At 36.1% G+C, this 12,592-nt stretch overlaps 1 protein-coding gene across 1 annotated transcript; it reads left to right on the top strand.

Annotated features, from left to right (window-relative positions):
• Window positions 1-1,355: 1,355 nt before the first annotated feature.
• Window positions 1,356-10,091, top strand: LOC137410158 (kinesin-like protein KIF21B). Its single transcript, XM_068095742.1, has 7 exons — window positions 1,356-1,884; window positions 3,333-3,441; window positions 3,525-3,705; window positions 5,353-5,517; window positions 7,390-7,690; window positions 8,256-8,455; window positions 9,398-10,091. Exons 1-7 carry the CDS (start codon window positions 1,804-1,806, stop codon window positions 9,450-9,452), a joined length of 1,092 nt encoding a protein of 363 aa, XP_067951843.1. The 5' UTR covers window positions 1,356-1,803; the 3' UTR covers window positions 9,453-10,091.
• Window positions 10,092-12,592: the final 2,501 nt, after the last annotated feature.

Here is a 12,592-nt window from a genome sequence, read left to right as displayed (position 1 = left end):
TTTGTTAACCTAATAATTATATTACATGTTTTATATAGAATGCTTTTAAGTTGTTGTTTTGTTAAGGCAGAAAAAAACTAGCTGGATTCTGTAAAGTCTGACCTTTTTTAACCTATCAATTTATTCTCTCTCAAAACCAACAGTAAAATTTACACAACAAAATTTCTTTAAAAACGCTAATAATAACAACTAATGATAATAAAAAATCTAACAAGAATGTCATGGCCTTCGCCTGGTAAAGGCTAATTCGCACTCGTCCATTTATTTGTCAATGTGACGTGTTATTTTGTGTGTCTAGCCACAACAGCCTCAACTCTTACACATTTTGACACATTTTTTAAATGTAAGTCAGTGGCTGTCATTTGTTGCTTTTCTTCTTAACGCCGCAAAAAACGTAGCGTTCATGTATCTTTTGTAATTAACTTGAAACTTTCAGAGCTACAAACTATTTGATACATTTTACATGATTAACTTATGTTTTAGCTCTGTCACAACTGTTAGTTACATTTTTCTTCGTCAAATAGTATTTGAACATTGTGCTTGACCAACTTATGTAAACTTTGTTGAACGCAAATAATATTGAAAGTTAGCCTATCTATAAATTATTTATCTGTAATTTTTAAAAAAGAATTGAATTCTATGTTAGAGTATTAAATGAGGTGTCTCTAGACTATTGTTCACTTGGGGGCAAAGTCTGAGTTTTTCAGAAGTATTAAAGACCACCAACTAAGGTGAAATCTACAGTTTGTTAACAGTAATGGTATACAACTTGTTAAGTGAGTTATTGCCATAATAAGTCTATGCCATAATAAGCCAAGGCGGGTAAGGTATATCATGTAACAATTAATTCGATAATGTTTTGCTAGACTAACACAAGGAAGAGCAGCTCGCTAGAAGCAGTAAGCGTAGTGTGCAAGTCTAGATTACTTTCATTGATCGCTTACTAGCATCATATTTTGACATATATAACAGCTGCTATATCATATATAACAGCTACTATAACATATATAACAGCTGCTATAACATATATAACAACTGCTATAACATATATAACAACTGCTATAACATATATAACAACTGCTATAACATATATGACAGCTGCTTTCAGTTAATTTCTTTTGCCGCCTTGATCAGTTGATCACCCTTGGTTGATGCAACCGTTTAAAGGTCAAGGCCAAGATTACCCATATAGATACTATTCTACCCAGTATCTATACTAGGTAGAATAGCACCCATATAGATACCGGTACAATTCTACCCATATACGTATAGATACCGGTACTATTCTACCCATATACGTATATACACTGGTAACTATTCTACCCATATACGTATATACACTGGTGCTATTCTACCCATATGAATACTGGTCGAAAGCATTGCTAAAACCTTCATATGCTCATCAGGACTTGATATAATCAGCTGGTTTTTATCATTTCTAATTCTTGTAGAGTCTGACCATCTTCAAGAAGACCTGGCAGAGCTGTCAGGAGAGATTTCACTTAAACAAAGAAGTGTGTTAATAAAAGGGTGACAATTCTGTAACTGGTATAGCCTTAAATTTTAGTATAAAAAAGTTCATGAAAGTGTCTCTCCAAATTTAAATATTCCATTTTGCACTATGAGCTATAATGATTCTCTTGCTCTGCAGGCTGAATTTTATTCTGCTATTTTAATTTCAGCAGAGATAAATCACAGTTGACCACTTCTGAAATAAAAGACGTGCTGTTGACACCCCCATCCTCGCCATCGCTGAGCAGGAGACGCCAGCCACTCCAGGACTCTGACAGTACTAATGTATTCATGAGGCTCACCAACACACAAACTGGCGGCACACAAAATAAAAAGGCGCAGAGCTTTGGCACCGTCAGCAGCTGTGACAAAGTAATGAGGCCCAAGTTTTCAAGTTTAACCCGTTGAACTACTTACGTAATTGTCTTCATGTGTTGACTAACAAATTATGAGCTGGATTTGCATGTATGTGAGTCTATACAGCCTAATACTAACTTACTGTGATACCTCCAACATCATTAAAATCATTCAAAAACAAATATTAACTGAGCATGGAAAAAACATTTCATAATCACGATGATGAACAGTCGCGTGTTTCTAGAGCATTGCTTACTGAGTACTGCTGCAAAAAGTCTCAGACTGAACAAACAGTTGCCCTAATGCCATTCCCCTAAAGATATACTATTCGGCTCACGTTGGACTAAATAGGAATATTGCATCTCTTAGAAATTAGAAACTCAGGCTAGAATTAGTGTTGTTAGTCTCAAATAGCAAGAATTAACAAAGAGTGCGCACCAAATCGCAGAGTGGTTTGTTATAACAGATGCGTTTCACTGCCTTGAAGGGGCCAACTCAATTTTGGCGTTATCAGCTCTTAGATAAAAGCCCAATGCGTAAACCTTTTGAATGGCCCTACAATACGTTTTCTGTAGTCTATGATTTTTACCATGCGACAATGTATTGTAAACAACCTCGCTACATCATGTGTCTGGTACACTTGTCTACACACAATCTATACACAATCTAGGCAACTAGTTGGGCAATTGACCTTATGACCTTGTGTATCTTGACTAGAGAGGTGATACTAGCCATGGCATCCTAGGAGTAACTTGTAACTAAGCAAGTGCTTACAAATGTTTGCTTTTCAAACAACACGAGTGATGAGCCAGATGAGCAAACAATAGGCATTCGTAGTCCATAGTAGTCCCATTGTATAACGACTTGGAGAGGTTTATTTATGACGATAATATTGAGTGATGCTGCTCCAAAGTACTCCTATTGTAGCGCGTTGCTTCATGAGCCTCTATTTTGATTGCTATGAGTTGGCAAATCGCTACTCTTCCAACTAGCCCCACTTTTTGCCTTTGGTGTTCTAGTAGCACACCAAACCACGGACTGCAGCACCTCTTCTTTACAAGAAAATAATAATTTTAGGAATCGTTATGATTTTAATGTTAGTTTTTCTAGGCTAAGCGATGCACTCTTTGATATATTAAAATGGCTAGAGAGCATTAAATTAGCATTAGACTAACTACACGATATGCAAGTAAAATAATTATATGTTGAAAGCATAATTTTTATTCCCCATAAGCCTTTAAAACGATTGACGTAAAAAATTTCACTAATAGAACATTGGGGTGAAGATATTTTCGAGTCATCTTTATACCTGCAGTAGATCATTTATAGGAGGTATGATTGGTTTCTGTCTAAGAGCTATGTATGTGTAACCTTATCAAATTGTAATAGCGATGTTGTTACTAGAAGCTCAGCAACATTGTTACTTAAATTTACATGTTTTCATTTGGGTGGGTCTCTTGCAGGTGACAAGCTCCAACCAGAGTCTCATATGTGTAAATAAGGCAGTTGGTCACACAAAGGCTGTACTATCTATATGTGCCGCCGACAATCTTTTGGTTTCTGGCAGTAAAGGTAAGTGTCAAGTTGACTCTAATCTAACGCACTAACATATTCTAATACCTCATAATTGACCTGCGTTTCCTTTTGTCTCGCAGACTTGACGTGCAAAGCGTGGAACATGTCAATTGGTTCAGAAGTTTTGTGTCTTGGTGACCACCCTAACTATGTCTCCAAAGTTCGATATTGCGAGGTCAACCGGCTTGTCTACACTGTCTCCAATTCATTTGTCAAAATGTGGGACATCCGAGCTGGAGCTAAATGTATAACAGTGCTCAGGTAAGCCTAGCTCGACTCATACTTGCTTTCAGATGCAATTACATTTATATGGCTACTTGTTACCTTCTCTACCACACATACAGTCAAACTGTCCAACATAAGATATTACAGTTAGTTCCTATCATAACGGTTAGTTCCTATCATAACAGTTAGTTCCTATCGTAATGGGTAGTTCCTATAATAACTGTTAGTTCCTATCGTAACGGTTAGTTCCTATCGTAAAGGTTAGTTCCTATCATAACGGTTAGTTCCAATCGTAACGGTTAGTTGCTATCGTAACGGTTAGTTCCTATTGTAACGGTTAGTTCCCATCGTAACGGTTAGTTCCTATCGTAACGGTTAGTTCCTATTCTTTCGGTTAGTTCCTATCAAAACGGTTAGTTCCTATCATAACCGTTAGTTCCTATCATAACGGTTAGTTCCTATCGTAACGGTTAGTTCCTATCCTTGCGGTTAGTTCTTATGATAACGGTTAGTTCCTATCCTTACGGTTAGTTCCTGTCAAAACGGTTAATTCCTATCCTTACGGTTAGTTCCTATCCTTACGGTTAGTGCCTATCATAACGGTTAGTTCCTATCGTTACGGTTAGTTCTTATCATAACGGTTAGTTCCTATCGTAATGGTTAGTTTCTATCATAACGGTTAGTTCTTATCCTTACGGTTAGTTCCTATCATAATGGGTAGTTCCTATAATAACTGTTAGTTCCAATCGTAACGGTTAGTTCCTATCGTAACGGTTAGTTCCTATCGTAACGGTTAGTTCCCATCGTAACGGTTAGTTCCTATCGTAACGGTTAGTTCCTATTCTTACGGTTAGTTCCTATCAAAACGGTTAGTTCCTATCATAACCGTTAGTTCCTATCATAACGGTTAGTTCCTATCGTAACGGTTAGTTCCTATCGTAACGGTTAGTTCCTATCCTTGCGGTTAGTTCTTATGATAACGGTTAGTTCCTATCCTTACGGTTAGTTTCTATCAAAACGGTTAATTCCTATCCTTACGGTTAGTTCCTATCCTTACGGTTAGTGCCTATCATAACGGTTAGTTCCTATCGTTACGGTTAGTTCCTATCATAACGTTTAGTTGCTATCGTAATGGTTAGTTCCTATCGTAACGGTTAGTTCTTATCGTAATGGTTAGTTCCTATCGTAACGGTTAGTTCTTATCCTTACGGTTAGTTCCTATCATAACGGTTAGTTCCTATAATAACTGTTAGTTTTTATCATAACGGTTAGTTCCTATCGTAATGGTTAGTTTCTATCATAACGGTTAGTTCTTATCCTTACGGTTAGTTCCTATCGTAATGGGTAGTTCCTATAATAACTGTTAGTTCCTATCGTAACGGTTAGTTCCCATCGTAAAGGTTAGTTCCAATCGTAACGGTTAGTTCCTATCGTAACGGTTAGTTCCTATCGTAACGGTTAGTTCCCATCGTAACGGTTAGTTCCTATCGTAACGGTTAGTTCCTATCGTAACGGTTAGTTCCTATTCTTACGGTTAGTTCCTATCAAAACGGTTAGTTTCTATCATAACGGTTAGTTCCTATCATAACCGTTAGTTCCTATCATAACGGTTAGTTCCTATTATAGTGAATACTGTGCCAACAGAGATGGACACAATGTGAGGTTTTATATCTTATGTTGCAGTTCCTCTGGTCTGGTGCATGACAGTATCCCTGTGGAGCCAGCGTCGAGCAGTCAGGCCATTCTCCAACAGGGAGAGCAGCAGATGTTTGATATCCAAGTCAGCAGAGATGGTCATAAACTATACACAACTACTGGAACCACCGTTCAGCTCTGGGACCTCAATACGTAAGTTGATGCGTTTTTTTCAGTTACGATCCCTAGAATAAAAATCTACATTTGTTAGTTTGTATGTTGTCCATAAATGTAATGTTGTTGCTAAGAATCCCTCTGATAATTATGGATTTAGTTTGGATGCCGGCTTGTCTTCAATTTCCTTGTAAATATTTGTGTATATTATAGTTTGAGAATTTTCCAGTTAAAAAAAATTGAAGATTACGAAAATTAGAGAATTTTGAGGCACACACTCTCATTGACAGCTATTTCTGTTAAAAGCACTTTAAAAATATTAGTAATAGTAACTGTAGTTACCTAGGTTAACATAATATTTTCTCATTAATTTTTAGTGTTGTTCATCACATAAAATTTGAGATGGAGTGAATGATCAATTTCAGTATATCAGTTTTTCCTGGTAATTACTCAATCCAATCGTGATCCCACTTGATGGCCTGGAGATCAGAGTCGTTATAAAATACGTCAGACCTAGTCATTGCTGCATTGTTGGGCCTATCTGGTTCAGTCTCACCATATCAATCTGTCAGTACGAAAATATAAAAGTTTGATGATTTTCACCAAGGGGTGTTTGTATTAAATAATCATGATGGGCTTCTACACCCCTCTATACGACATTTTTATGTTACGATGCCAACACCGGAACAAATTTATTTCGTATGGCAAGGGTCTAATGCAAATGTAACAAGCAAAATTATAGATAGGTAAAATAATAAAAAATATGAAAAGGTTTTTATACCACATCCAAGGTGGGATACTTCTCGATATATCTACTAGCTAGTATATTGTACTTACTGTCATTAGAGGTGGGATACTTCTCGATATATCTACTAGCTAGTATATTGTACTTACTGTCATTAGAGGTGGGATACTTCTCGATATATCTACTAGCTAGTATATTGTACTTACTGTCATTAGAGGTGGGATACTTCTCGATATATCTACTAGCTAGTATATTGTACTTACTGTCATTAGAGGTGGGGTACTTCTCGATATATCTACTAGCTAGTATATTGTACTTACTGTCATTAGAGGTGGGATACTTCTCGATATATCTACTAGCTAGTATATTGTACTTACTGTCATTAGAGGTGGGATACTTCTCGATATATCTACTAGCTAGTATATTGTACTTACTGTCATTAGAGGTAGGATACTTCTCGATATATCTACTAGCTAGTATATTGTACTTACTGTCATTAGAGGTAGGATACTTCTCGATATATTTACTAGCTAGTATGTTGTACTTACTGTCATTAGAGGTAGGATATTTTTCCATATATCTACTAGCTAGTATATAGTACTTACTGCCATTAGAAGTAGTGTACTTCTCCATATATCTACAAGCTAGTATATTGTACTTTCTGCCATTAGAGGTAGGATACTTATCCATATATCTACTAGCTAGTATATAGTACTTACTATTATTAGAGGTTGGTGTATGAATCTTAGAAAATCCACCACAGTTGTAACTCTCTTCTATAGGTGATTTATGTACACAACTATAACCTTCCATAGGTGGTTTATGTACACATCTATAACCATTCATCTATAGGTGGTTTATGTACACAGCTATAACCTTTCTTCTATCAGTGGTTTATGCGCACAACCGTAATCTTCTTTCTTTGTATAAGTCCAAGGGTCACTCCTAATGTGTATTTGATCTACCCTGTGTGGCATTTTGTAACTGACAGTTATTTTTCATTGGTTGTCCGCTTGCATGCACAACATCATTTAACCATATATATATTGTTAACAGCACTTACAACTAAATCTAGCAATTTAGCTTCTGCACCTTTTTGATGACTAATTGCTATATTCATTTAAACTGTCAAGGCTGGTGATCTGTAAAATATTGTACGCTTACAGGCTATCGGCAGTCGGAAAGGTTGCTAGCGGCCACCAAGCACCGATTATTTGCCTTAGTTTATACAACGACTCAAGAAGGAAAGAACAACTCTTAACTGGCTCCAAGGATCATCTAATTAAGGGATTTGATATTTCCAATGAACAAACTTCAAATTATCCAATTCAGGCCAAATTTACTATGGACCCTCCTCACTATGATGGTGTTCAATGTCTCGCGCATCGTCAGGACATCCTTTTTAGTGGTTCTCGGGATATGCGTATCAAAAAATGGAACCTCAGTGAACCCTCTTCTCAACCACAGGTAAAATTGGTGTTTTTACAATACTAGGTGTTGCTCTATTTAATAGCAAAATAAAGGTGATAGTTATTTCCGGTAATGGTCACCAATCAAGATCACCACTTTGTAATAAATATTTTTTATTAGAAGTAATATTTGAGATGGAGTGAATGATTGATATCAGTATATCGGTTTTCCTGGTAATCACTCAATCCAATTGTGATCCTACTTGATGGCCTAGAGATCAGAGTCAATATAAAATATGTCAGACCTAGTCATTGCTGCATTGTTGAGCCCATCTGGTTCAGTCTCACCAGATCAACCTGTCATACGCAAGACATTATGCTGTGTCTCTCACCAATATTTGCAAATGTCTTGTAGGTTTGTTACAATACAGAGACTCGTTTATGATTAAAAGTTTCATATTGCAGGATTGCATTGTTGACTCATTCAAAAGGGACAAGTTGATTTGCCAGTGTTTAATCTTTACCATCTTTAATGCAGTTCACGCCGCTCCTTTCCGCTTAAGTTGAATGTCAATTTCAAACAAACTCCTGGTTCCTCATTCCTCAACTTGCATTGTTTTCAGTCAGTTAATGGCGCCCATAAGGACTGGATCACCGACATGTGCATGCTACCAGATAATGACATATTGCTAAGCTGCTGTCGCTCTGGCACTGTGAAGATTCGGTCAAACGAGACTTGCCAGCAGCTAAATGAAGTGCGTGCTCATTCATTAGCCGTCAACTCTATGGCTACCAACCGCAGCAATCTCTTTACTGCCTCTAGGTAAAGTAGTATATAGTACTTACTGTCACTAGAGGTAGGTAATTGTTCAATATATCTACTAGCTAGTATATCGTACTTACTGCCATTAGAGGCAGGATACTTTTCAGTATATCTACTAGCTAGTAAATAGTACTTACCGTCACCAAAGGTAGGTAATTGTTCACTATATCTACTAGCTAGTATATAGTACTTACTGTCACCAGAGGTAGGTAACTGTTCACTATATCTACTAACTAGTATATAGTACTTACTGTCACCAGAGGTAGGTAATTGTTCAATATACAAATTATGTAAGCTTATTGTAAATTTAATGTTACGTCTGTCACCCATGTGTTCTAATGAGACACTTGGCCAATTAGCCAAATAGTATAGATTTACTGGCTTTTCCTTAAATCCAATTAATTCACTGATTACTGTATGCATTCGAGTATAATCACAAAATTTTTTACCCATTTTTAATGATAAATCATGAGTAAGCACAAGTAGTCGCATAGCGTCTTGCTGCCTGATTTACTGAGAACCGTTCGCTTAAGCAATACTAATGATTTTTGTACTGACTGTGTGACTACTTACCTAGTCGATCGGTGTGGCAATACAGATGCCTCAAAAGTGACGTTTTACAAATTGTATAGCGGTCAAATGATTGCGATGCTACTTTGTCAATTGGGAGCAAAACCGATTGATATTTTTAACGCGACTAGAACCCCTTAAGCATCCAACGTTGTTGATACGTCAAACAAAATCTTAAATAAATGCAATATATTGGGCTGACAGTTTCTTTTATAGTTATTCAATAGCATCATTGTGTGAATTGTGTAAATATGCCAATTGGAGAAGTTGATAACTTTGGTTGGTTGTACCAACATATCTTGTTCTTTGTCCAAGAACTTTTCATGCGCCACGATTTAGCATGTATAACAGACATGGTTCATGCTCTTTCAGTGATTGCACGATAAGGATCTGGTGGATGGACCCACATAAACTATACAGTTCATAGCCAAAGCACAGATTCATTCTCCATATTCTCATATTTTTTGTCTGTATTTATGTAGCTATTTTTGTTGATGAACAAAAATACATCAACTTATAATCTAAAATCGTCCAACTACAACTTGAACTCAGGCTGACGAATTGTATCAAACTGCAAGTAAAACTTAGGTCTTTAAAATATTTAATCTAACATATCCTGAAATTTTATGCAAGCAGTTCCAATTTACACCAGTGTTCATCACATATCTTTTACAGCAAGTAACAGCCTTTTTCATATATAAATACTTGTTGGTCATCGTTGTCGTTCCTGCGGTTGATGACTATGCAGGAAAATTATCTTATACATTCCTTTTTTAAATCAATGTTCAAATTGTTTGACCCATGTACTTTGCATGTGTCTATATTCCTAGGACACATCCGACTATAAACTCTTTCGTGTCAAAGATTATCATGATGTTACATCATATCCATCGATGCAATTATTCTTCTCTTCTCGTCGATATTTATTTTAACCTTTTAAACACTTTGTCTGTTTTAACTGGCCGTAGATTTTCGAAATGCGCATTTATTTTTGGTGCAATAGGCTTTATTGTATTCAATCTTGTTCGTTGAAATTATCTCAAAAATAAACTAACTTTAAGAGTAATGGAGCTGTCTTATGTATCAACACGAATCCTTTTACTTTGCTCTAATTTTGTAAGGTACCTACATATGTTTATCATAACAACATTGGCTCACAGCTAGTCTAATTTTATTAAAACTATACAATAACATCAATAGTTGAGTGTTTCATTGTTGAGCTGCATGCGTTTGCATCCTCGGTCCAATAAAAGCATGCATTTATAGATATGATAATTCACCTTAAGGAAGGAAACACATCAAAATGATACTTTTAAAGGCAAAGTAACAGTTCTGAAGGTAGCATTGCAAAGTAACAGTTCTGAAGGTAGTATTGCAAAGTAACAGTTATGATGGTAGTATTGCGAAGTAACAGTGATGAAGGTAGCATTGCAATGTAACAGTTATGAAGGTAGCATTGTAAAGTAACAGTTATGAAGGTAGTATTGCAAAGTAACAGTTATGAAGGTAGTAATGCAAGATAACAGTTCTGAAGGTAGTATTGCGAAGTAATAAAAAACCTCATAATGTAGTCTACCATGTGGTCTTTGAAGCCCTCTGTGATACTTGCTTACTTACTCTACAGTTAAACATTGATAATGAGTTGGTACTGTGTGGGTGGAGCATGTTATAGTATTCCCTTTTTTTCCAGTTGGTCAGTTTGAGAAAACTAATATGTTTCTCAATGACTTCTCATCTAAAGAACTTTGAGTTAAAGGTTATTATTAAGGGAACGCCATTATCAAGCTGTTAGCAGCAGTCAACGCTTTCCAAAGGCTTTTGTAACTAAACATTTTAAATATTAATAAACAAACAATTTACTTGGCATTTATTTAGTGATACCAAATAACTGACTCCACTTTCTGATTTCGCATTGCGACTGAGTCATGAATTTTGAGCGAGTTTTAAGAACAATCATTGAAATAATACCAGTCGCAGGTGCCAGTTTGCATTTGCTAACTAACGTTAATAATACACTTGAAACAAACTGCAACTAAACTTGTACTCTTGCATCACCAAATAAGGTAGTTTTGATTTGATAATGTAAGAAATATCTTTCAATGCCAGGTGCGTTTTGAACATCATTTCTATCTATGAACAGAAATCCAATTACTACACCTGGAAGACATCATTTCTATCTATGAACAGGAATCCAATTACTACACCTGGAAGACTCTTTACTAACTTAAATCTTTAATTTTTTTATCAAATAATCTTATTCAAAAAATAAACTTATTGAAGATGCTTAATTTTTTAAACATGTAAATGTGGTTAAAGTGACATCTTGTTTGTATAATATTAATCTCAACTTTATTTTACTAATTTCAGCTTTTACATTTACATCTTGAGCTCCGAAATAACTGCCATAGGTGTGACCGTGACGATAAAAATCATTACCTTGTAAGGCTGTTAGGGTAAAAACATATTTCTTTAGCAAACCATACCACCCAGGTATCGTTTGGAAGTATGGCATAAAGCAATGAGCCAGACGTTTGCACGCTTCACAATGCAGGCATGTTGAATTAGATCAATGTTATGTATATTTAACAGGAGAGTTTTCTCGCTGTGTCGAGAGCATTCACTCCCTACAAAAACACTCTAGTGAGTTTTTACACACTTAGTGATCAGAACATGAGCCAAGACTATATGTAAAATGTGCACTGTTTGGAAAGTATCTCACGTTCCATTTTACAGAATACGCAGAGATACTTCACACCTATAACCACTCACACTTCACTAATTTAGTGTTGAGCTCCACTGCTCCGTTTAAAGTAATCTGCTTCCTCATTAGTATTTTGCAAAACTGTCTTTCACCTTCTTCTAAAAATAATGGTAAGTATTATTTTAATGCCAAAGTAATGGCATTAAAATTTCACACTCCGACATCACTCAGTTTTCTATGGGTCATCTAATGTATTAAGGTAATTTCAGAGATAGGTTGAAAATATCATACCCTTTCAAGAGCTTCTGTCTAATTTGCTATTGACAGCAAAATAAAAAATTTCCATACTGCAAGATAAATTTTGAGATGATATGCAATAAGTCAAATCTTTACTGAATTCACGTAAGATACAAGATCCTCAAAAGCTCTAGTATATTTGTATTTGAGTCACTTTGTCTGCAAATATGTAATATTTAGGCCTACTGATAAAGTATAATCTAGCCACAACTGACTAAGATTTCAGAGCTTTCAGCCACTTAGAAAATAATGTGTATCAGCAATGATATATAACCACTCCCCATAGATATGGAGGGTAGCCTGGGCATGGCTCTTGTGGGGATTGGGAGAGATCCATGCCCAGGCTACCCCCTCTCTCCCAATCCCCCACAAGAGCCATGCCCAGGCTAGGGGGCATATGTCATTGGTATATCATCAGTATATAAAGAGTCTTGCTTTCAAGAATACGCTGAAAGAAGCAACAAAAACTGCTTGCTTTGCTAGAGTGAAATGCATTTTGGTTAATAGACAAACGGCTATTTCTATGATTAGTTTTACTTTTACATGGTAACTTGAAATCATCCATGCTT

This window comes from Watersipora subatra, unplaced genomic scaffold (genome assembly GCF_963576615.1).
Source record: "Watersipora subatra unplaced genomic scaffold, tzWatSuba1.1 SCAFFOLD_60, whole genome shotgun sequence".
Lineage (NCBI taxonomy): Eukaryota > Metazoa > Bryozoa > Gymnolaemata > Cheilostomatida > Watersiporidae > Watersipora > Watersipora subatra.
The sequence above is the reverse complement of the archived record's forward strand: the minus strand, read 5'-3'. Positions and strand labels throughout refer to the sequence as shown.

What these genes read in the sequence shown, in the direction of transcription:
- LOC137410158 (XM_068095742.1), top strand. Translation starts at nt 1,804, where the DNA reads ATGAGGCTCACCAACACACAAACTGGCGGCACACAAAATAAAAAGGCG. An exon ending in TTTGGTTTCTGGCAGTAAAG is followed by an intron (nt 3,442 to 3,524) that starts GTAAGTGTCAAG and finishes TTTGTCTCGCAG; the next exon opens with ACTTGACGTGCAAAGCGTGG. An exon ending in AAATGTATAACAGTGCTCAG is followed by an intron (nt 3,706 to 5,352) that starts GTAAGCCTAGCT and finishes CTTATGTTGCAG; the next exon opens with TTCCTCTGGTCTGGTGCATG.